General features: G+C 37.6%; 1 protein-coding gene and 1 long non-coding RNA gene across 2 annotated transcripts in view; both read left to right on the top strand.

Moving 5' to 3' along the window:
• Positions 1-3,087, top strand: part of PLPP4 (phospholipid phosphatase 4) — a 57,268-nt gene extending 54,181 nt beyond the window's left edge. The window contains exon 7 of the mRNA XM_065066869.1: positions 53-3,087. Within this exon, the coding sequence (XP_064922941.1) occupies positions 53-252 (200 nt within the window). The 3' untranslated portion in view covers positions 253-3,087. The remainder of the gene's footprint in view (positions 1-52) is intronic.
• Positions 3,088-7,614: 4,527 nt separating this feature from the next.
• LOC135579743 (uncharacterized) lies at positions 7,615-26,228 on the top strand. Its single transcript, XR_010473407.1, has 3 exons — positions 7,615-8,105; positions 22,778-22,877; positions 26,066-26,228. It is a non-coding gene; the product is annotated as an uncharacterized LOC135579743 (long non-coding RNA).
• The last annotated feature ends 155 nt before the right edge of the window (positions 26,229-26,383 follow it).

Here is a 26,383-nt window from a genome sequence, read left to right as displayed (position 1 = left end):
GCTGTTCTTTCCATGATAACATACTTGTGGTTTTGTTGCTTTTCTTATCTAGATGCTTTTGTTGGAGGGATCATCGGCCTCATTTTTGCTTATATTTGCTACAGACAACACTACCCTCCTTTGGGTAATACAGCTTGTCATAAATCTTACGTCAGCCTGCTAGATCAAAACTCTGTGAAGAAAGAAGAGATACCTACAGCAGATAATGCTACTGGCCTGCCTCTGGAGGGAATTACTGAAGGTCCTGTATGACTTTGAGAAATGTGCAGAATGAACTTTTAGCCTTCTCACGTTTCCTCCAAACTGGTCTCTTAACACAGTGGTTCTTACTGTATGTGTTTTTTATTTTGTTTCTTTCCTTTTTATAAAGAAAAATGAAATATTTTATTTTTAATGCCACAATGTTATCATACTTCTAAATTTTCAGTTCACAGTGACTTACTGAATTATCTGTTTTCAGTCTACTGCAAACAGACAGACTACTTGAGGGAAGGGGAAAGAACATTAATAAAAACAATCCCATGAGGAGAACGGTTAAGAGGGTGATTTTAAGAAGATGTGGTTGAGGATATGGTAGGTCTGGAAACAGATTTTCTGAAGTACTGAGTGTCTCCTAGAAAGTTCTCGTCATCTTCAGCACTCATTGATTTTGATGGGTGATGAGTACACGCAGCACTTTTCATCAGATGTTCACCATCTGTTGTGGCCAGCCATTTCTTTGTATGATTTGATAAGTTGGGCATCATCCATATGTTTATCTTGTTACCTTCTAACACAAAAATCTCAACATGCTGGTAGAACTTTGTATTAATTGTCAACTTTTGACAAGGTCATTCTGAGCTACTAGTGATCAAGCAACTGAAGGGTAGGAACAGTTCGGTGTTTGTAAGAGCAAAGCCTCATGCATTAGTAGTTCTACAGGATGATGCTGATGTTCAAGGAATTCCACACTGTTAAAATTATCAGCTTGCAATAACAAATATGTTTATAGGATGGATCAGAAACTTGAGATTACATCATTAGCAATTTTTGAGAGCTCTCATAGTAATTACCATCGCAGCAAGAAGAAAGAAAAGAACACCTGTGATATTCAATAAGCTGACGTCTTTAAAACAATTTTTAAAAAATCCTAAAACTGTGAGGATAAAGAAACACAATGTTTTCTGTGAATCTCGGTGTGCCGTGTTCATTCTTGTGTAGTGACTCACTGCAGCGCTGGTGATCTGAAGAAGTGCAAAGATTTTCATTTGTGACTTTGGGCTCACAGCCATAATGCTCGTGGTGGTCTCCAGCACTGTAACATTTCCAGGGGAATGGCTGGAGACAGTTCACCACTAGACACATTCCTCATTTTCAGCTCATGTTCTTGAGCGTGGTGTTTGCAAAAGTTGACTTGGTACCTGAATTGAAACTCACCTGAATCAAAACAGTGTTGGTATGGAGAAGATGACTAAATCTATGACTCTACTATTTATTATCAGTAAGATCCTGTTTTGTTACATATGCACTATGCAGTATACATCACATTCCTGTGCAATTATGTACCTTTGGATGGCAGAATGTCAGATTCCAGATTTCTTTTTCTTAGATATCCTGTGAAAATGCAGGCAAATGTTCCAGACCACATCTTGGCAGCTGAACGTTTCTTAGCTGCAGCTGCTGGTTAAAGGGATCAAGATAGTGTTGATCAATGACCATTATTATGGTGCTTTAGACTGGAGGAGACTGCTGCCATAATTATAATTTATGTGTTCCTGTTGGAATATGTATTGGCCTTTTAGGCATTTTGTGATTCAAACAGCTCAATGTCTTTACGTAAGGCTTGTCATTTACTTTTCTCAAAGGTAAGCTTTGCAGATTTTTTGAGAAGAGCTGCTTTCTGATTGGCAACGCTCAAATTTTTATAGAAATCAACTAAATTAGAATTCCCTTAAAAATAAATTGTGTACAAGAGGATGCAACCATACTATGTATAAAGTTATATGATATTTGGAAATAATTATAAATAGGAAATTACATTATGGAGCAGGATGTAATAAGCATGAACCCAGGAGGGTTCTGTAGAAATTAAGCCTGATCTACTGGTAAAGCTGATACCAGTTTGACTGTGTCAGAGATAGGAGTTTGTACTGACTGTTAAGAGTATACTGAGCTCTGGAATAGAGACAGTTACCCAAACACAACTGTGGTTTTGATGATGCTTATGCGCTAGTTCACAAAACTAGCATCAGCAAAGCAAAATTATTCTGGCATTGCATTTGCATTGGATTTGGCAGAACACTTCCCTAGTGCAATTGAGGTCTTATGCTAGAAATCCACACAGTTTAGTGGAGGTTTAATCTTTCTGTGAAGTTTTTAGACCATCCTACAAAATTCAGTAACAGAGATATCATTTTCTATTTCTTCATATGGGAGGATTAATGAAAGCCCTAGAATAAGGGTATCATGTCTTTACATTATATAGGGCTTAGCCATTAGTTTTTTCTTTCAGCAGGAACCCTAGTCTTCCAGGTTATATGCAAATGTTAAAAAATAAAATCTTAAATCAAAATTAGAAGTTTAATACTGATACATAGAGCATTTTGCATGTTTTTATATAGATCTGGCTTATTCTTGAAAATGAGTGGGGCCTCCTAACTGTTCTGTACACATTCCCAGTATTTTAATGGCTTTTGATACAAACAAGTGATCTTATTTGGGATGGGGAAGCTTATATGGCCCTCAAATGAGTAGTGACTGTTAAAAGATTGGAATATGAAGTGTAATGCAGCATAAATATTTCCATTGCAAGAGTAATTGGTGAATTTGCAAAGCAGTAAAGAATAACATATTTTAATGGGAATAATTAAATTGAAAGTCATAAAATAGACAATGTAAAAGCTTTGATTAAAATGTAATTAAAATTATGAAAGAGTTAATGAAGTGAAACTTGTGGAGGGTTCTGTAGGCGCTGTAATTACCAGTGCAAAGTTGGTGTAGGGAAGGCATTTTTGTGGATCAATGTATTTTAATCTCATGCATTCTCAATGTGAAGGAAATGTAATGTTGTAACGCACCAATAAAACAACACATGAATGTGGGTTTGTACCTCTGTGTGTTATCATGCTTTTTGAGAAGAATAAAAGTTACCAAGTTATTTTCATTAATAAACCACACGGAGTATTAGAAAACCACAAGCCCTAACCTGACTGCGTTATTGATAAACAACAGTTCCAAAAGTTATTACAGATACCACTAAATTGGAACTGCCTTCCTCCTTTAACCAAAATATGCTGTCCAACTTTCATGTAGGAAAATGTAGAGTGTAAGTCTGCAAGATTGAAATTTTGAAATTACTAAACTACAACAGGTTCCTTTTATCTCTCAAGTTCTGTATAATGAAAAATATTAAAAGTGCCATATTGAATAAAAAATATGGTTAGACTGGAAAAGGATAACAAAATCTAGTCAAACCCAGCAGGAATATACTGAAACCAAGAGAAGCATGAGGTTGCAAACCAGTCAGCAAAATGCTGGTTCATTCTCAGATTTTGTTGTGTGCAGCAAATTCTTCCTGTTTAATGTACTTTCTATTTAACTCTACTACGTGTTTTTTCTTTTTTTTAAGCCCTAGTTTTATTTTATAGTACTAAAATTCCATTTACTTCAGTAGAACTACTCTGGACCACTAGTCACATCACATCTGGTAGGTGGAATAAAATCCTCTCTCCCATCTTCACAAGGTATATGATCTCATCTACTACATTAGAGTACACTCCATACCCATCTGCTAAGCAGAATTTTGACATTGGTTTCCTAAGAGGCTGAAACTAAATTAAAAGTTTCCAGTAGGATACAGTGTGTTTCATGCGGCTCATTATACAAAGATCTCACCGCTCTACAGGTGTGCAAATCATTCCGTGCTCGGGAACATGCTTTGAACAGAGAAAACATCATTTTGCCATTAAGTTACGGCTTGCTCAAGATGTGTAAAATGTATACAATTAAAATGACAAGACTGAGTAGATAATCCCTGATACGCTGAATTGAACTGAGATTCATTTTACAAATCCCCAGCACACTGGCTGAGTGCTACAGGATTTTTGCTTGAAGTTGCAGAGATAGCCAAGAAATCATTATTCTCACCATTCAAGCCGGATTTGGATCTTGTTTGGTAGGGGATAATGATACTAAAGGCATCTGAGCTGCAATAGGTGGATGCTGAAGTTACAAAAGTAAAGATCTGTCCATTATTATTTTGCCATCAGATTCTGAGAAAATTTTCTAAAGGGAAAACCAAGAGGCACTTGGGGATAGCACATGTTGTGCAATCTGTTTGGCAAGGTATGAATGGGGCATGGAATAGAAAACCGTTGCTCACTGCTTTGACTTGATAAAAACAACAGTGTAATACATTGGCAAATTAATGAGTATTGCAGAATGTCAAGCATGGAACACAATTCAACCGGCTCTGTAAACCTTAAAACTTTGGACTGAATTTTTCTGTTAATTTTAAAAAAGAAGCTCTTAATTTCACTTTATGGTTCTCATCCATTATTATGTGAATCTACTAGAGTTTAACATTTGATATGAAGGCTCAATTCACATGGTCTGGGCACAAGGAGGCTCTGTTTTATATTCCAATATTTATATATAGTTTCTTTTTATTTGGCAAGTTGTTCACAAGTATAACTGTGCTTTTTAATGACTCCCCATGTCCTCTGAGCCCCTTCACATCCCTTGTTCACCTGCAGGGCACAGAGCAGCCACTCGACTGATTAAGGGAATGGGAGGAAAAGTATATCCTGACATCTACAGATACCTTCTCCTGAATGGTGTCCATCTTCCTCCTCTCCTTCCATCCTCCCTACATTAATTATAGGATTTTAAAGTGGGTTGCTCTGTTATTTTGCTGTATATTCTCATGTTCCTGTTTGAAAACTGTTGTGGTGTTGGTTGGTTGGTTGTGTGGGTGTTGTTGTTGCATTTTGTTTTGGTTTTTTTTTTTTTTTGGTTGTTTTTTTGGTTGTTTTTTTGGATGTTTTTTGTTGTTTTTTTTCCCCGATGTCATAGCTTTAGTCAGCTTGATATGCATGACAGACACACACTCCAACCCCTTGCCTTTGGAGCACTGATTTAGACTGGAATGGTCTGACATAACATTTGCGACTCTCATTTCCACACTGAGGGAAAGCAGCCAGCACTTACTTTGGGATCAGTGGTTCGGGTTAACTTTCACTCTTTGATGTAAATGAAATAAATAGGCTGACACTAAGGGATCTGCAGATATAGACTGATACTCACGGGATCACAAACGCTGCAACTCCAAAGACTCTGCCCTGCACATCCCTGCCCCCCCAGGGCGAAGTGATGCATTCCTGTTCTCCAGGTGCAATGGAAATATCTGCCCAAGATGCATGGAACCTGTTCCACACCTGCTCTGTGAGTGGGAAAGCAAAGTCTCTCTCCCTCACCAGCCCCTGCTGCAGCTGCTTTAAGGAAACCCAAATGAGGAAACACTATATTTAAATCTGCACATTGGAAAGTCTCAGGAAGGGAAAAGTCTGGAATACTTACACTTCGTATGAGTAACAAATGGAGAAATTGAGACCTCTGAGTAACAGTAGTGGTACTGTGGCTAAACATAAATCAATAACAGGAAGCCACCAAAACAAAATAGCTTGGAGTATTAAGAATGAAGGATATAATAACCTAACCCCACCTCCCCCAGCTTAATCCCTTACACAGACTCTTATCCCAGAGAGGCAGCTTTTGTTTTTTCAATTAACAGAAGCATCAATATCTATAAGCTTCCAAGTCTAATTAATGCACTGACATAATGTAAACAACATTTACCCATAACACAGAATGTGACTCCTAAGGGGCTAGAAATCAGTACAAAACTGGCCAACTGAATCAAAACAAGCTCCAGCAGGAGGACTCAGGTTGCCATTGTCTGATACACAAAAACTCTCACTCTGAAGTCACAGGGCACTTCTAAGAAGTGGCTTTTACAAATCAGCATTGCAGTGAGAAAGGGTAAAAAATAAGTGTCCAAATGCACTTTTGCTCTCAAGTTCAAGGGAATTCTTATCCTGATCCACAGACGGAGGAGAAACAGATTCCTCTTCTTTGCATTCTTGATGTTACAGGTTGAGCAAATACACATCTGGTCTGCAAGATGCTACGAGTGACATTTACAAGTGTGGTTTGGGGACAAGGATTCAGGAAAATTCTCACTTGCTCCACAATGCTTTCAGAAGAGAGCCCACCAACACAGTTACACTCACAGCAGGTGAATGTTTTGCTTTAAAGACCTTTCTGAGATAAAAAAAATCTTAGTCTGTTCTGTCATTAAGCATCCTCAGCTTGGCACAGGTATTGTTTTGTTATCCATTTAAGAAAGCATGAATCCTGATGGGGCTGCTTCAAGAGGAGACACAGCATACTGGATAAAGCTGCTCTTCTTCAGACCACTGTCTAATGAAACTATGTTGTTAGCATCATTCAATGAAATACAAAACTTTGTAAAATAATTTGTTCTGATTCCCCTTATTCCCTGTTTCCAGCACTGTGGCATTACTGCCATTAGAAGCCTGTTTCTATCCTCAGGCTTTTTGACCCGTGGTCACTGCAGCACAGTTGAAACAATCTGTGAAATAATGACGACAAAAGTCTGCCGTTGTGGGAACCATTGGTATGAAAACCACAGCTAAGGCCAATTTTGCCACTGTGCTAGTTAGCATCGCTCTCTCCAAGTGACTTTCTGACACCAGGCAAAAGATTAAGAGCAAAGAGATGCTATTTAAGATACATGCCCTTTCTGTAATTCCTGGAAGAGATGTAAACAGGGGAATGTTTGATTTATTAGTCTCAAGAGCTTTGCCCATTGCCCCTTTCTGGACACACAGAGTAGATGATTCTCACTGATGGCTCCCGGGAGTCATATTATTGTCAAAGTTCTCCTTGAGCTTTGTATTCAATTCCTTGTATCAGGGTCATTAGGAGAAAGGAGTCCCCACTTTACTGAGGGCAATGTTTACAAATCATTTATTGTTACTCAAGAGATTGTTGAAAAACTCTCCTTTACCAGGCAGGCTGAATATACAGCACTACTGTGTTAGTCTATATTCTGTGCACATCATTTCTTATCAGCATTACAGAGCATTTGTGTATACAGAACTGCATTTCATCTTCCTTTCCTGTCCAACGGATTGAAGCCACAATAAAAGATTCAGATGTGAGTTCTTATTGAAACCAATATAACACTGTAAAAAAAAAAAAAAAAAAGAAAGGGAAAAGAACATTATGGCAATGTCACAATGTCACTCTTTAATCTAAGAGGTGTAAGCCTGTCTGTGGAGTGAATGTGTTGGAATTTGTATCTGCAGCATTGTCTGACAAAGATAAAACAACTGAAAACATCCTCTGTATGGTGTGTATGTGAAAAAGAATGGAGCTGACTCCTTCAGACAAATAATTTCATGAAACAGAGAGCTAGAAATCATGTTTCCAAAGCTTACTTGGAAACAGGAATTCCATTTCACAAGCACATGATAGGTTAGAAAACAGTCTTAATTCCATATGTTAATAAAATACAGAATTTTAGGAATATTTTAATGGAAAAAGCTTATGATCTCTCCTTACAGTTCAGTGTATAAAACCCTCTGCCAGCATATGGAGAGAATGATTTCCACACATGCTCTTCTGAGGCTTCCAACCCACTCATGTCAAGCAAATGCCCATAGTAGCACAGTTATTGTTGAGCAGGTGATTTGTTCCGTCCTAATTTGTTCCTTTCCTAATTCTTTCCTGGGCTGAGAAACCTTCCACAAAATGTCAGCGCAAGTCTTCTGTTTCTATGAATTGTTCTGATAGGAAACAGTTTCATTTGAATTCTGAACCAGTTTGTTTTTATCATCAGCTGGTGTGCCCTCTATTTTAATACTAAAAGAAAACTCCTGTGCTACTCACCCCCAGCAAGATGAGCACAGGTGATCTGAGTATCAGTTTAGGCGCAACCACAGACAAACCCAGCTTACTGCAGCAATGTTTTAAGAGCTGGAAAGCTCTGGGAAGGGACAGGTTTATAGTACAAGAAGACATGCTGCAGGAGTATATGGCTAGTAAGTGGCTTTACATTTTTCTCTGATGAGATGAAAACAGCCTGTATTATGTTGGAGAATTCCAAGGTAAACCCAAATGAATCAGTTATGAGTACATTTCAGCTGGGAATGTATGAAGTTTAAATGCTGTATGGTTTAATGCAGTGAAACTGCAGAACAGCTTTGTGTTGTGGGTAAAGGAGGGGGTAGAAAAATGGACCTTGTTTCTTGATGGCCCTTGGTTCATGGAGGGTTTCTGTGGCAGAAAGAATTGGAGTTGATCGCTTATTGAACTTTTACAGCCTCATACTGTTTTCCTAACTTTTAATAAACAGAGAAGCTCCAGGGTTTGTATTCTGAAGTGTTTTCCTATATGCCATTAAATAAAGGCCAGCTTCTACCTTGAAGTGTACAAATCAAGACTATCAATCTCTTCCAGCTCTACTTTTATGGAACAATTTTTCTGAAGAAGTCAACTAGTTTTCTGAACCTTTTTAATGTGTATAGCAGTTTCTAAGGAGTTACATAGAGCTGTTAGGCAAGTAAGTACATATTTTGCCATTATGTTGTCCTCACTAAAAATAAGGTGAAAACTTGCACTCCTTAATTTCCTGTACAACTATAGTCATGACAAGATGGTTTATTGAGTTTAATGGCACTGGTAATGTCTATTCAATAAGAAGCATTTATGCTGTAATTAATGCAGCTGTGAAGTAAGGTGCTCATAAGTCAAATCACAGGAAGACTGCCTCGTTATGTTGTGATAACCCACTAAATAACTAGAGTCACTGCTGTAATTAGTACTGATGTTCAGAATTGTATGTGAGGTTTAACATCCTCAGAACATAGTGAACTAAATTCTCCATCAAGGACTATAAATTTGCTGTTCTCTTTGCTGGTGGTGTTGTTGACGTTCACTGAGGCACATCAAGATTGTGAAGAATTTGTTTAAATGCATGAACTAATAGGCAATATACGATCTGAAACAATCCTGTGACCTGAATGTCAATGGCTTTGCTAGGAGAGTCTGGGACACAAATACATCTTGTTGTCTGCTGAACTCTACTAAAAGCTTTTCTGTCACTTCCCGATCACACTGAATTGTCACTTAGTTTCAAAGGAGGGCAAGAGGTATAATTTACTCCTCACAGTGTGTTAAAGGAATGAAGGTTAAGTTAAAGGGGGAAGCTAATCATACAATGTTCAGGCAAGTCAGGAAAGATTCACAGGTACTTTTCTCACCCGGCTCTCAGTGTAGCATCACAGTTGATATTTTATGATCCAGTGATGTGTTTTCAAAAAACATGCCATGTCTGTCCTCAGGCAAATTTGCATGTTTATGCTTTGGGTCATTTCAAAATGCTTACATTAGTACTTCCACTTGTTTTTGTAAGCTAATGCTACTACACAGGAAAAAGACAGATAGAAACTGAGGTTTTAGGTGTGAGGTTTTTTTTAAACGGGCTCTCCATATCTTTTGTGTACAGTGATTGCTCACTATTATTAAACAGTGATTCCCAAGCGTGTTTATTTAAGAAAGTGAGGCTTGTCTGTATTTCAGTGGAATGAGGGTTTCTCTTTGCTTTCAGGGTGCACAGCTGAGCAGTTCAAATTTTATCTGGAGAGGCTGGAATGGCTCACATAAGTGGGCTCTGAGCCAGGCTTCACCTCCTTAAATGAGTCTTAGTGGCTCTGAGCTTTCTTTATAGCCAACAGATCATTCTGTACTTAAGCTGCTCTAAAGGAGGTTTTAAACCCCCAGCTGCAAGTGAATTCCTGACTCTGTTTAGGACAAATACAGACATGTGTCTACGTACCTGATAAAGAAAAGTTTATACCAAAATTCATGTAATTACTGGCCATTAAGAAATAGAACTTCCTTGGACCAGTGAAATCAATGGAGGCCATTGTTGGGGAATGCTAGCATTAAATGGTGTATTATTTTCCTCTATATTTGTCTGTGATAAGATGAGCTGGCAGGCATGCTTATGCTCTTAGACAAGTCATCATTATCTCATGAGAAGAACTCATTTGAGTTTAACTTCCCTGAAATCTAAAAGTGGGTCAGTCAAACTGTTCCATTTCAACAAAAATTCACGCTAGTTGTTCACACTGATATTTGAGCTCTGATACAAGCTTGTGTTCTTGTCTGCTACACAGCAAAGCAGAGAGTGGGATGGGTAGTTTTCTGGGGCACACATGGGCTGAATCACTTCTAATCACCTCTAAAGCTTTGTTTTCTATTGTTTCTGGTAACATCCAATGAAAGACATGAAAGAGCTTGAGGGATAAAAGTAGCTCTCATCTTTCCTTTTGCTCTTCTGCCTGTAAACTCCACTAGACAGGAGTTGCTTTCCCCTTCATCCTTTGTTCAGTGCTTGTTACAACAAAGGTCTTTGATGCTCCAGCAGCAAGTTGCCACCTTGGTACCCTGGTGTCCCCATGGCTCTGTAGCAGCTGAGCCTCAGCTCTTCATCTGCAGCAGTGTAACTGCTGAAGCAAAAGAATCTCACAAGTTAACCCTTTCCAGAGTCGCAGCAACCAAATGTCAGAACACTCATTAAAAATTTAATGTTAAAGTTATTGATTTGCAGGGTTTTTGTTTTGTTTTGTTGGTTTCTTTTTTTTTTTTTTTTTTTCCCAAAGAAATGCAAACCAGATTTGATATAAAGAGCTCTGTGTTCTTAGACAATTCTTTTTAGAGTTCATCACCAAAACTTATTCTCCTTAGGTCTGGCAGAAACTGTTTCTCATGTTTAGGGCTGTTCATCCCTGCAGAAGCGGTGTCCTAGGAGGAATTGAATAGACAATGTTTTTTTTTCCTTATTTTTTTATGGCTAAATGAGTCCAATGGAAATGCTTTGTTCCTTCACATGGTGTGTTCCTAAGGAAACTATGCATGTCATGCTGGATGCATGATAATATTTCAGATAATACTTAGTTACATCAATACCATCAACTTGAAGAGTTGCTGAATTTATTTGCATTGAGCATATTAGCACCCTGTTATTCTATGGGAAAAGCCTGAAAGAGCACAACTCAGCATTGCCTCCCTTCCCGAGGTACCACTTTCATGTCTGGTGTTTCTTGCTGGAGCCTTATTTACTGTGGTGTCTCATTATTATCCCTTCCCTCACATCGAATAGAAAACTTGCTATATGACCATATTTTCTAAGAATATGTGCTTCTGATACCTTTTTCCTAAAGCTTTAGCATGGATTTCATCCTTCTGGTGCTGATAGTTATTAATTCCCCTCAAAATTCACCCACTTTGCAAGTCTGTAGCTGCTGCCCATGATCAAGATTTGCCTCTTCTGTGGGAGAATGTGGTTGAAGTGCCCCTTTCAGAACATCCCCAGGGTGTGTTTTTGTTGGTAGCCAAGCTAGTCACTGCTTCAACATGGCAAATGAATGCAAAGAGTAAACTTAGATATTTTAAAACCACCACATCAGCCAAAATTACATTGAAGCCTTGGAAAGCTGCGAAATTTGTAAGAGCCCTGTATTCATATAGGCAATAGGTCTGGAATATTTCAAGTAATTAACTGTTAATGTTTAGTTCTGGTTAGAATAATCCAAATATTTATTAAGTTCTAGATATTAAATAAACCTTCCTTTCAGGTACTTAAATAAGCTAATGTATGTATAGCTTGTATATTAAATTTCATAAAACACAGCATGTTCCATTTCTCCAGTTAACCCTCCCGGTTAATGTCAATAGTACTTTGAACATGTCAGTCAGAACAGTCCATTTTAAACAGAATGTTCTTCATAAAACCAAAATCAGTTGTTCAAAGAGAGACAATCATGTGGCAGCAAATTTTGTAGCTTGCTTATGCAAGTTCCAATATTCAGTGAAAGCCTTAATTACACTATTAAAACAGACCATTCCCATGTCTCTGGAGAAGGAAGGAAGTGCATGGATCCTCAAACTTCTGGAACAGAATTTCAGTATTTAAACTCAACTTCCTGAGTTGACTGAATACTGTTAAAACAGCAAGTGCCTCAAAACAGATACTGTCAGAAGCAAGTTGTCTTCTTGCTTGATTTGCTAGTATCTGTAGCTCGCAGGTGCAGGGTACTTACATCTTCTGCTACATCATCCTCTTTCCTTACATTGTTCTGAGGCTTCAACTACCATCCTGCTACTTCTATCTTCTACTCAAGGTGTTTTTGTTAATTTGCTTTGTTTCTGCTAGCTGTTATTTGGGAATCACTAAAGGACAGTGACAGAAGATTCCATGCTAAAAACGTGCATTCCAGCTGCTGGGATGGGATGAGGTACACAAGGAGCTCTGCATAAGGCACTTGCTGTTTCTAACTCTCTTGCTTGTCAAGGTGGTTCTTGAGAACAACCAGGGTTTTTAGCCTGATGATTGACTGACTTATCTCATTATCAATAGAAAGATAAAGGCTTATATGAAGCCCTATAAAACAATTCTTATGTGGACATCATGCCTCAGAGAACTCTACTCCAGCAAGAGATAATTTAGTCCTTTGCTAGAGTCCTATCTCTTTCTGATTAATACTGACTTGAGGTTGCTAATTGTCTCAGAAAATATATGTACTGCAGTGATAGTGTGCTTGGCTTTTCTGACTGCATCCAGCTGCAAGAATATGTTTGTATTACCTGGCTGAGTGAAGTTTAATAGCTATCATTACTGTGCCAGTCAATAAAGAACTGAGCAGAAAGGCTTAGTGCAAATCATGTATTTCAGGAGAGTCAACTCATTAATCTGATTACCTACAGGCTTCCTAAAAAGGCCTTATTGACTGTGGCTGTTGGAGCATCAACTCAAATATGAGGAACTGCACAGCGCTGAGCTAACAGAAACCTGCTCCATTCAGGCAGCGCAGCCCTGTTGCAAATTCCATTTGCATTGCTAACCAGGGCTGAGCAAAGGGGACGTGTGTGAACAGAACAGCAGTTCACAGTAACGTGTTTCTGATGCAGACAGTGAGTGGTAACTGGGTAAAGAAAGCATCCACCCCAAGGAGAAGTTATCTTGGTTTAACAGTCTGGATGCAAAACATTTGCTGATATCATTAGCTTAGTCCAATGAATTGTGAAGCCCACACTGGCTATCAAGAAATGTGTGTGTGGCTTTATTTCACTATAATATAAAATACCAAGTAAGAAAGCAAATACATGGGATTTATTCCACTTCATAGTGATAAAACTTGGATGGGGCAAGCCTAGGGCCCATTAGCCAAGCCTTTGGGCTTTTAAACTACAATATTTTCTCTGTACCAGGGTCCCTCCACAGTTTTTTGGAGTAGTAACGGTGTCTCTTGAGGCAGAGGAGTGAGTGAATTGAAGATGAAGGCTGGAGAAGCTCCTCAGCCAAAGCAGACACCAGACAGCATTTGATTTAAATCTTGCCAAGCTTGATAAAAACATGTGACAATTTTGGCTGTAGGTCCATTTGTAGCTGAGGAAGAGTGGCAGCCCAGACCTCTGTGGGAGGTGTGTTGGGTTTACTGGCAAATGGTCTGGTTGCTCAGCCCTAGGGAGGTTCATTTAATGCAAGTTTTGCTGATGCTTTCAGTGCCAGTACGGCTCAATAAAGAGTTGTCACAGAATAGACCAATAAAGCAGGAACCCATGTGAAAAGATGAGCTTTCAATAATAGGATTTAAAAGTAACCCCAATAAGAATGGGTGTTTCTTCCTTCTAGAGAAGAAAGAATGCAAATGGTTATTAACTTATCAGGAACTTAATAAAAGGTACTAAACACAGATGAACATGGAATTAAAATTTTATATAAATGCACAGGATAATTAGTTATATACTGGTTTAATTAGGAAAAAATCCTTTCCCCTTGCCAATAATGCTAATTATAAGGACTTTAATGCTTTAGTAAATATACTTGATAAGGAGAAGTTTGACTTAAGGAATATTAACTATTGTCATAAAATGAGGAAACAATTGTATGGGGAAAATGGTGTTAGAGAGAGCCCTAAACCATCATCACATAGTTCACTGAAGTGGTATTAAGTGAGCTATGATGATTTGCCCTGCAAGTCCAAGAGTATCTCAAGCTAATATGCTTAGCCTGAAATAAACACAGGCATCTTTAATACTCTACAAGAACATATTTAAAATCAGAAAAGGGAAATGACAAAGTGTTGAAAGCCAGTTTCATAATGGAATTTTAAAAATGCACCTGAAGTTCCCGGGAGTGTGCTATTTAGGCCCTTGTAACCCTCTACTTACATGTTCTGAAGGGATAATTTTGCTTCTAAATGACATGCTTATATTCAAACAGACAGTTAAATCCTTCTCAGCTCTTTCAGACTTGCAGATAGGGACTCCAGTATAAAACAAAGAGATGAACCTTCAATTTTCAGGCTATGGAAATTTTTGAACTTAGTGTTTTCACCTCCAATTTCTTTCACTCTGTAAAAGGTCTGCACTAAACAATTAACTTTTTCCATCCTGCTAACAGAACAAATACCGTACTATTTTTCCTTGGGAATGTTTTCCAATCTGAGAGACATCAGAATGAGGAATATTTTCTAATATTTTATTTGAAATTTACTATTTCACAATTTCTCCAGGTTTTAGTCTCATGTAGTGTCTTGTTTATTTCAGATCTCAGTTCTAATTCTCTTGCTGTCTTGAATATATAGAAATCTAAAAGTGTTCTGTTCTCTCTTTTATTATCTAAGAAAGATGTAGTTCTTGTATAGTTAAATCTAACATTATTTTTTAATCCACCATTTAGGAAGGCAAAACTATTTAATGTCATCAGTTATGTGATGTAAATTACTGTAGTTTGATGTAAACAGATTTAACATCTTCTACAGTTTGTCTCATATGGCCTTATCCTAATAACCTATGTAATACACAACTGTGCACATTGAGCTTTTTACTGCCTTTTTAGTAAGGGTCTAATCAGAATCTGATATGGTTCAAAGCCTTACACCCATAGATTTATTTTTAAAGTAGTGATGATGAACAACCAAATCCTGGAACTGCTATCAAAGCTGATAGAAAATTTGGAATGGCTTGGAGTATCTTCAGTGGGTTTTGGATTTGTGTTGCAAATACAGATTTGATCTTCATCTGTGTTGAAAGTCTGAACCAATTTTACCTTCTGTCATCTTAAAATAAGCTGTAGCTTTGTATTGGGTAATTTGTCCATCTCATGGGTTTTAAAATTTTAATCAAAAGGTTACTTACAAAACCAAGTTTGGTGGTATGAATAGTACATTCACCGGCACATTTGAAATTCCAATATCTGGAATTTACTCAAACACTTCAATAAGTCTACAAATGATGAGGGTATCAGACCCTGTTCTTTTTCCACGTTCTTGCACCTTTCTGAAGTATAAAAGATTGTGGGTATGAACAACTGCAGTAGAGTCAGAGTGCAGATCTGAAGTAATGTATTTTCTTCTTTCCTTCTCAAGGACATGCGTACCCTGGTCCAAACACAGCAGTTAGATCTGTGTGTGCTGCCAGATCCATTGCTAAAGGCAGCAAGGCTTGATGGCCACTGGAGTTCTTAATTTGCAAGATCTGGGCTGTCCTAAAAGACAGACCACAACCACAAGTCCAAGATCAGGGTCTGATGTCCAGGGCTTATATCCAAACTATCTTTAGCTTTTCAAAATTGTTTGGGCTTATGTGTCCATCCAGCCCACAGCAATTCTACAGGTCTATCAATATTCTCCAGCTCCAACATGAACTTACTTGGTAAACATGTTACTTAAAACTAGAAAAAAAAAAAAAGGAGTTGTAGGTAGTTAACACTAAATTCATGCGAGAAACTGAGGACTGTCATAGCTGGGTACCACAGTGTTGACCACTGGTCCAGTTTTGTCACCCCTGCAAGGCTGATGGGAACACCCCTGGCCTGGTCCTTCTGCCAAGGTTAAGTTTTTGCAGCAAATGTCCCCGCATAAACACTTCCTATCGCTGAAAGACACTTGGGCACACAGGCATGCTTGTCTGCGTACTAGTACTTCTTTCTAAAAACACAGATATAATCTCTTTCCAATTGATTTGTAAAGGGTGCATTTCTTTCTCGCCAGTAAATCACACAAAGTCACTTAGCAGCAGTTTTATATCGCAGAAGATTAATGAAAGGGAAAATGGAAAGCGCTCAGATAATAGCCCATCTTTTTGTTCAGAAAGTGCTTCTCTTTATACTGTTGTTATCTTTGTCTTTAAACAGACTAAGAAAAAAACAAACATTAAAACAAGTTTATAGAGCAGGAAGCTAACCAGTGAATTGGAAATGGTTGTTATGAATATTTATATGATGTGTAATGACGGCCACACACAAGAAAGGACTTCATTGATTTAGACTGGGGAGAGAAGGACCTTTTGTTAATCATTTAATAATTTACTAATTTGATGAGATAAAGGCTGAAATTTAGGTACAGTGGACAGACTCAGTTGAGACCAGGCTAAATGTGGAATACAGCCCCCAGCTCCTCAGCCTGCAGGTGCCTTGTGCTCTATAAAGGATCCCCACAGACAGAAACACTCAGCACGTTCACAGGTGGTTACATGCTCCAGGCTGGGATTACTCAGATCGTTTACATCCACCACTTGCAATTTGCTGCACTAATTCCACCAGCTCAGCACAAAACCTTGAGGTTGATCACAGAATTATTGCTCTTGTTCGTCTCATGATGTCTCTGGTCAGGGCTGCCACCAACTTAATTGAACTATAAGGAGCTGTTGATGAAAAATAACAACCTGCAGAGAAGAGACAAGTAAAAGCCAAAACTTTGAGTCATTTCATTTTGTATAAATATCACAAAGTCTAATTGATGTGAAACCTCTTGAGTCTGAACAGCTGCAAGGCAATAGAAACAAATGATCCTCAATCTTTGGTTGGTTTGGCTTTGATGTTGTGGTTTTTGGTGTGGCTTTGTTTGTTTTTATTTTGTGATTTTTCATTTGTTTTTTTTTTTTTTTTTTCTTTTTTGTTGTTTGGCATCTGAAGGTTAAAGCCAAAAACAAACAAAGGATGGAGAGGCAAGACTAAGAGATACAGGTCTCTAAGTCAGCCTGTCATTTTTGTATTTAATTTCTCAGTTAGATGGGGTCAGTCCCCTGTGAATCCAGTTCTGTGAACATTTTTTGGTACTTTCTGAAATTTAGCCATGCTCAAAGCCCTACAAATCAGCTTCCAAGCAATGATTTTCATTTTTTGTTTTAATTTTTGATAACTGTTTTCCTGCATTCGAAGTTTTACAATGCTTGATAGCTTATTCTTTAACTCAGCTCTGCATCTTCTCTTGTGTACGTGACAGGTATATCACTATATCCTTAGAATCTGTGTACCAGTGAGTTTCAGGCATTATTTAAACATACTATGAGGAGCAGCAGTTCTATGATTACAGTCTGGCTTTGAGTGACCTGGCAGAACCACGTAGGCATCTCAGGTGAATAAGAAATACATCTTGTTCTCTTTACAGGTAGGGAGAGGTGGCCACATGCTTTGCTCACAGCCCCTTATGCTCTCTCCAGGCAGTGAGCAATGTAGACTTTGAGAGCACAAACCTTTATATGTATAGATATATATATATATTTTTTTCATGAATTCCAAGTCCTGTCTGGTTGCCCACTGTATTGAATTTATTTGCCCACAGCACAGGGGCTACCTCAGCTGGCTGTCAATACACCCTTCTGGATTCGATCTGGCCTGGCAATCCATAGATGCAAATGGCTTTTCACAAGTTATGTTGGTTTTGCGCAGCATCTTTACTTGACTTCAGCAATTAATTAAATAGGTTGATTTCATTTTGATAATAGCAAAGCTGAGAGTTTCCACCTCTACAGGGGTTATCTCAGATTTCTCTGTATTGCATGCCAGTCAAAAAAAGCCTGAAAATAAATTTCCATCAGAATGGCTTTTGAACAAAAAGATTGTTTTCAACCAAAATATTTACATTTTGGTGAAATATTCATAAGGGTTTTTAGATAGAAATTTTTAAAATGAAAATATTTTTGATCTTTGTTGTATTATTTGTAGAAGAAATACAATTCTCAGCAATGATATACAGAAAAATATTCTTACACTTGAAATTAAAAGCCACACAGCACCAAAATATTATATGACCTACAATCCCAGTCTAATTTGCCTTACCAAGTCTTCTCCCTTCAGTGAAATTTTGGGACTATTTATAACTTGGATGATTAACAGAACAGTTCTAATACCTTTGGACTTACCACCTTCTCGGCACATCCGATGATGATGGAGACTCTCACTGTATCTATTCCTCCTTCCCATAGAATGTCATCACTCTCTCCGATGGATAATAAATGAACTTTTTGATAAAGGGCAATGTAAGAGAGTGTCCTTTTATACGAACTTTAAAAATATTTAGCAATATACACTATGCTGTTCATGCTTTTGTTGTTGAATGCTGCATGCCTTTCAAAAAGAGGTTCTCAGCGTATTCTGTCCTTGTATGGCAAACATTCCCTAAGTTATTTTAAATATAGGTGGTTCTTCTGATCTGCACAGTTAAATGCTGAAAGCAAAGGCTTACGTGAGGTGATGAACAGGAATTGCTGCATTGATTTAACAGATACTGATTAGCCTAAAAATATTCACTTAAGATAAAACTAAAAGTAAATGGGAGGAAAATTGGGTAATCATGATCTCATAATACTGCAGGATGTACATGGATTGAATAACAAGTTTGGTAGTCTTTGTAAGTACGTAGGAAAATTAACACTGGGATTACTCAGTGAACAATTATTGATTAACAATTAGGTGTGATAATGTTTAGCTTGTACAGTACAGAAAATTGAGACAACCTATTTCCAGAGGTTATGACCAAAATACATAATTTTTCTTATATCATTATTTGTGAAAGGTTTTTTTCCTTGCATTTTTTAAAAGCACAGAAACATATTTTCTTTAGCTGTTTCCTATCTGAAACAGAAACTCCCAGAACAGCTGGACACAAATCCATCAAACAGGCTATTTGAAAAGATAAAAGTATTTTATAAGTTAAAAGATAGGCATAAATGAATGGGAGCGGGAAGTTGTTTTACATTCTGATAATTTAATCATGACAGAGATGTGCAGCCCAGAAAGAGACATCAAAAGGAAAAGTATTTCTATAGTGATCTGTGCTCTATAACAAACAGTACACTTCTACCTATTCTGTTCAATAGAAGTTTAATACTTTTTCCTTCCTTGGAAGATGCCCTAGATAGCTAATAATGAAATTTCATTTATTCTCAACAGCTTTTATGTTATTAAGCTGTGTACAGGTAGAACATTTTTTAATGTGGATTTGAACTTGATGTTCTGTTCCCAAGCAGGGCTCTGTGGCGATGAGCCAGGCTAAAGTTGTGTCATGTCTCAATGAAAACTAGCTTACTTAACATTGGAAATGGAAAGAGGATTTCTTGATGGAAAGGTTGTTAAAGATCCATAGTCTTGGAATCTAACCTTATTTAGCTACTTCTGTTATTCCCAGTTTCTGATGGATCTGTTTTGAATGTTTCTCTCCACTACCTATTTCTAGGAAAACAAAAAAACACAGGAAAGCAAAAGGACTATTCTTCCTCAGTTCATCTTTACAATCTCACACCTTTCAGTTTAAAACAAAGTATAACAAACTGCTGTTTGTTTTTGTTTTCTTAATTTTTGATAGGACCCACATTATTTCTTTCAGGCTAAGTGGAATAACTTTAGTTGGTGAGTAGGGCTGTGAGGATTTACAGGGGTGTAATGAAGCCCAGATGGGAACTGGAGGGTATCATATGCATATTAATGGATGCAAAATCCTGGGAGTGGCAAACTAATGTAGTAGAGACAGCTTTAAGGTGCAGAGGGAACTGGTAATTAGTCTTCCTATTTGCTTTTTTTTTTTATCCTGAAGAATTTGGATGTTCATTAAATGACATCGACTGTGCAACCCCAGGTCAGAGAAGAAGAATGCGTAGGGAAACCACTGTCAGATATTAAAAGCAGAACAACATGAATGGGATGTGCTAGCAAAATTTGGGTGTGCTTATTTTATTATTGCTCTCATAGCTATCTCTCCTACACCTCTATACCTCCTGATATGCCAGTGCAGAGAGGACTGTGACCTACAGAAACAGAGGAGACCTGGAGTCTGTCCTCTGTCCCTTGACCTTACCCCAATATCAAATGTTTTCACAACCACACGCTATCGTTTCATCTTCAGCCTTATTGTTTTATTCTCTGAAGGCTGCCCTGCAATTTCCACCCCTTCACCTGAATCTGATTGTAATTGTGTTAAGCTCCCAGAGTTCCAGTGACTACTTTTAAAGGTTGCCTCTCCAGGCTGCCATAGCTGTTTATTAATTCTTCTTTTTCTTCCATTTTGGTCCTATCATTCTGTCTATTAGCTCATCAGTATTTTTTGTTTTCATCTGCCTCTATCTTTAAAAGTTAAAAGCTTTGGTAAATCTCTGCCTCTTGCAATGACCCCCTTTAGCACAGTTAGCTTCTCAATACATTCTTTTTACTTAGAAAAGCAGAAGTTAGTCTCTTTATATTGCTGCTCTTTGTTTTCTTTTTTTTCGTAACAAGTTAATTCTGGGCCTATCAGTCTTATTGCTGATTACCATCCCTTCTTCTGAAGTATTCATGGCTGTTTCTTTTTCCAATTTGGGATCTGGTTGCCACAAAGGAAACATTTGTATGCTTTTTTTGCCTTAAATTTCCTCCAAGCAGATATATTCTCTTCTATGAACAATAGAGTGTGAGTTAAGTACTTATAAACAAGTGACATGTGAGTAAAAGATAAATCCATGTATGACTGCAGTATTCACATATGTCGGAAAACTACCAGAATTCATGGGCACCTTAGAAGGTGAAATCATCTCTTGCTTGAATTTAGGTACAAAGCTTTCTCCCTGAAGTGATGGCTGTGTAGACATCTGTATGGTCATTGCTGAGCAGCAATGCTCAAGGTGCACAAGAAACCCATTTTTGTAAGAAACAAGGGTGAATGATTTAAGACTGACAATGACAAGTCTCAAATTAGTCGAACATACCCTCCCTCTTTTGCAGGAGACACTTGGTTGATGCATAGCTGACACATAAGGCAAAAGAAAAATCTCTGCATGATAATTAATATGAAGCAAAACTCCATTAATCTCTCCAAGCACACAGATAATTGTACTAACTCTGCTTTTTCTTGAAGTACAATAAAACTTGCTTTCTCTTATTCCTGAATTATAGCCCGGTCTCTGGGTTAAACTTACTTTGCTTAAGCAGTTTTATGGTTGTTGAAGTTCAAAAAAAAAAAAGTGAATTGGGTGCATGAGAAAATAAATCACTGCCATTACAAGTGCCATATGTTCAGGTAAAGACACTGCAAAATAAGCAATTTACATCCTGAGGGTCACTGATTAATCTTTAGTGATTGAATAGAAAGTGTAACCACCAGGTGTATCTCACTATCTCAAATATGCTCATGGAACCTTTTCCAGGAGTTATCTCCCACAAAAGAAAATGATGAAATTAAGTATTTTTTAATTGCAGTGTAGCAGATTAGGTGTACTTGCACTCTGAAATTTAAGAACATCCCATTGAGGGTGAAGGTGTTTATTGCTGTTGGAGCAGAGGGTGAAACATCTTCTGTGACAAGTCACTGCAAGGCATAACCACAAAAATACAGAGTTAATTTACTTTGGTGTATAAGCATGGAATTGCACTATGGAATTCTAAGTTAGGTCATGCTCAGAACACAAGGAAGAAGACTGGACACCTGCTTGTGACAGTGGAATCTACAAATAGAGGAATAAATAGTCTATAAGCAGTGCCATGAAATGAAATCTTTGTAAAAGACTACCTGAGTGCCCTAGATTCCCTGCATAGCTGTTTGCTGCCTCTTTGGTATGTGCCTTCTGCAGTGATGAAGAGGCGTATTTTTAATACGAAGGTCATAACCTGCAGGTGATGGCTATAATGGTGGCAGTCTTGTGGTATCACTTCTGCCCTCTGATAATATAGCGGGTTAAAGCACATCTGTCACACCCTCAGCACAGAGTATGCTGAAAATATTATTCTGCCTTGGCCACCCAGTTGCTCTGGCAGCCTCTGAAATGCTGGCGAGGAAACACTGCATTGCTCAGTTTGATGTGTTTGATTTGTATCTGAAAAAACATTAGGCCTTTGTACTTGTCAGTTTTAATAATTTCTGCTGCATAGCATCTGATTCCATGGCAGCATGGATTTTAATTCACGCAAAGACAGCTGAGGCATTGGGCAGACTTGAGTGATTTCAGACTGTACTTGGCAAGTGAGCTGCTATTATACTGCTGTTTGGATAACTGGGTAATGAGCCAAAGACCACAGGAAAACCTATTTGATTCTACTTTGATTTTTAAAGAGAAGATACTTAAAACTCTAGTTGAGTTTCTCTGCCTCTTGGATATGTGTCCATTGATTTATGTGTGACAATTGCTCCTTCAGGGAAGGTTTATGTCATTGCATGCAAATTTGTTTTATAAAGTGCTTCTCAAGCATACTTCAATTCAGAACACTTGATTGAACAGTGTAGTTGAAGAGCAATAATAATTGCCTTTTCCTTTGTTATTTTTGTGCATATTCAAGAAAGAGATGGCAATTTACATCTATGGCTTAAAAAAGAAAAGGAAAATTAATGAGTTGAAGGGATTCTAGAGGTATTCTCTGGAGTCCAGCCTCACTGGTTTAAAACTCTTCTTCCAACTGCAGGGGCTGCTGGCTGTGGTAAATCAATGGCAAATCAATAGTAACTGAGCAGGCTGGGTGCTGTCCCTGGGATGGAGAGAGAAGAAATTTTGTGGAAAGAGAGGTAAATTCCAGAAGTGGCTTTGTAAGAAGCACATTTGTAAAATGGTTTTCTCTTCTAACAGTGCCTTTCTAGCTGCAGAAATCTGAGTTCTGGAGCTTTCATAAGATCTTAGTCACACTGATATATAACTTCCAGGAGCCTGGAAGAGAGTGAAAATTCAGTGTCAATTCTAATTTATATCTTACTGTTATATTTTAAGGTGAATTTATTTCCTTTAAGCAAATTAACCAAGTTAGCCTCTATTGTTATTTGCTTTTTTTATAACTCTCTTTGAACTGTACTGGTGCAAAACATTGTGTAAGAGCAGGGTATTGTCATTATTCATGAAAGTAAAATTCTATATTCAGGACTCAGGCACAATATATTCCGCAGCAGTGATGACATTTAGACATAGCCCTGTTACTTTGTTTCTTAACCACCAGTTATTCCCCTTCCCATATCATCCTTAAAGAGGGAAAATATGGAGCATTGAAGGGTTAAACCCAAATGATCCAAACTGTATTACTAGTAAATTACTAGTAATTTACTACTAATCCTTTTTATTTATTAGTTATCCTTCAGAGTCTCTTTCAGACCCGACTCATGCTCATGTTTTATGGATATATTTACCCATAACAGCTGTATTTATTAGAAACATACTGCTAAAATGTGAGAATATGGATGCAGAGTTAAAGGTAGACATTCTGCTTGGTGTACGGGGCAATTCTTCACAAAAAATGAAACACAGAGAATGGAGGGAATGCGGACAAACATCTGAAATCAGGCAGTTCTTCATTTTGAGGTGGGTAAGGCAGCGGAATAAAGAAAACTCAACTGTGAATCACTAGATGCAGTGCAGACAGTATTCTATTTATACAGTAGGGAAAGCCATAAACAACTTGGTTAAAATGATCCATGACCATATGAGGTTAAAGATCTGGGTAGATTCTAGAGGAATCTGAGACACAAAGGAGGCAGAAGTTGCAAAGTATTAAGCTTCTTATTAGAGGTCAATAAGGATGACGGCCATAGGTAGGCTGGGAGGGAGTAATGCTCATTTCAGTAGCTGTTAAGCTGGACAAAGAACTTCCTCTAGAAGTTCGCTTTTTTTTTTAGTTAAATATTTCTTGTACTGTTGCATAGGCTGCTCTTGGGTGACACAAAAAAGACCTAGTTTTGCTGTCTATTAATTGATTTTGAGAAAAAAAAAAAGTGAAACCTTGCTGTGCTTACAGAGAACAATATTGTTTTTATGTATTATCTTACCACATGGGAAATGGAGGAAGAAAAAGAAAATTATGCAAGCTAGGTGAGAAAATAATACTATTTTGTAATTAATACAAATTAATTTTGTTTTTCCTTTGTATTATCTCTAGGTAACAACATGGTATTTCTTCCAGCCCCCCTCTCCCCAGTGTTGACTAATAGAGTAGCTAATGATCTGCTATGTCTAAACAAAGTGCAAATATTCCCAAGGGTATTAATCTTCATTAAAAGGGATTCATCTAAGCAGAAGCATTTTCTGATACAGAATTAATTTGCTATTTCATACTATGGTCCAATATATCAAACAAGGTTGAATTAACGCCTCCTTCAAACACCTCCAGAAATGTCAGAGAAATAGATTCTATTTTGCCTATTTCTCTGGAAATGTCTGCAAGCTGCATTTTCTCTGAAAGCAGAGTTCACTGTTTCATGGACAGCTTAGACCTCAGCTTGGTTGACTTAGTTGAATCCCAGCTCTAAGTGTTGGCTCTGCAATCTCTAGCACTAAATTTCTTAGGGCACTGTAAATCAAGGTCAAAGTATTTAATTTAGGACTAGAGGTCCCTCTCTGCAACAGGTACTAAAAATTAGGGTTTGCAGTACTTGATGCAAAGCCTGCATGCCCCTTGAGAGTTTAGGATTTGAAGTGTTTCTATGCATTACCATATAAGCAAAATTGCTTTGATCTACCTGTGCTACCAGCAGACACAAGTAAGCTGTGATAGGATGCTGTGCAATCCTAAGCCTGGTCTTAGTGTCTAAACATACACTGGTTTTAATGGACTTTGAGTGCAGGTGGAGCAAGTTCATATCTTTCTGAGAATAAACCATGTAGCTATATCTTGTATCTCAGCTCTCCACTAACAAGTTGTTCAATATCTTGAACCTGATCATAGGGGCACTGTGAAGAAACATGTAATGTAACACTGGGAAAGGCTGGTGTGCCATATTTATGAGGTCAGATATACAGTCTGTGTCACAGGAGATATGTAGTCATATATATATATATATATATATATACACAGGATTTTGTGTAAACTTTTTTAATTTTACTCAGTGCTTCAGAACAACAGACTGTTGGAAAAGTAGCCAAGTTTCACACCTAGAATGCACAGGTAACTTCTTAGTTATTCTTCATTTAAAAATAAGAATAAGTAGTTTTTTCCTCTGCAGTAGCTTAGAATGCCTGATAATTGAAGGCAACTGAGAGAAGAGAGACAGTTTATCCAACTGGTAAATAAACAGCACAAAGGAACATTGTATAGCCTTAATTATTGATAGAACCTCTGATGGGCCCAGCCATGGAATTAGGCAGACACAAGCATGAAAATCCTGGATCTGTCCAGTAGCCAAGTAACTGAAGCTAAAATTCTCTTCCATCATTCGAGATTCATTAACTGTGCAGGCATGGAGTTTTTAGCCTGCGATAAGTGACTCAGCTCAGTTTTTACCTGCCACGTGTAACTTGTTAAACTTCAACTGCTTGCATGTGCCCAAGACCTCCAAACAATTTTGGCAATAGGTGAATTAAATTATTTTGTGGGTGCCTGAGTGTCAGGAATCTAAAAAAACCATCTTACACAGTAATACAACTAGCTTGAAATCAGAATTAAAAGTTTCTGCCACTGCTTATACAGATACTTCTAAGCAAGCTTTTCTCTTATACTCCATTTGAAATGATGGATTCTGCTTCCATTTACATGCAGTCATGAACTGTTACAAGATTGGGATATTAGTTTATGAGCCCTTTCCACATCATTAAAAATACATATATCAGGCTACACAGTGCTATGAAACGTAGATCAATGACTCACCATGCAGCTCATGAAAATACTTCTGAAGGCTATAAAAAGTAGCACTTTTTACATTTTTAATTAGTTTTTGCACTTACATGTCTATTACAATGAGAAGGCAGTGAATGTATTTTTTTTTTTTGCATGCAGGCAGAATGCAGCACAGAAGATTAATAAGATAGCACTCGTTCCCTAACTGAAGAGTATTCACTCTGTATTGTCAAAGTCACTTTAAGGTATGCTTATGCAAAACAAACTTACTCATAAGCTTCCGTTGTTAAAGGTAAAATGTAAATTAGAATGTAAAAGAAAAGTTTAACTTGTTGTTGGAAGCCCAAGTAAAATTATTTTCTGAAGAAAAAACTGGAAGACTTTTGTCTTCCTCATCATGTCAAAGAAGAAGGAAAGATAAATCACTGCAATTCTCACAGCAGACTATCTCAGTTGCACATCGACAAACACAGATAT

This window comes from Columba livia, chromosome 6 (genome assembly GCF_036013475.1).
Source record: "Columba livia isolate bColLiv1 breed racing homer chromosome 6, bColLiv1.pat.W.v2, whole genome shotgun sequence".
In the NCBI taxonomy this organism is placed as follows: Eukaryota; Metazoa; Chordata; class Aves; order Columbiformes; family Columbidae; genus Columba; species Columba livia.
The sequence above is the reverse complement of the archived record's forward strand: the minus strand, read 5'-3'. Positions and strand labels throughout refer to the sequence as shown.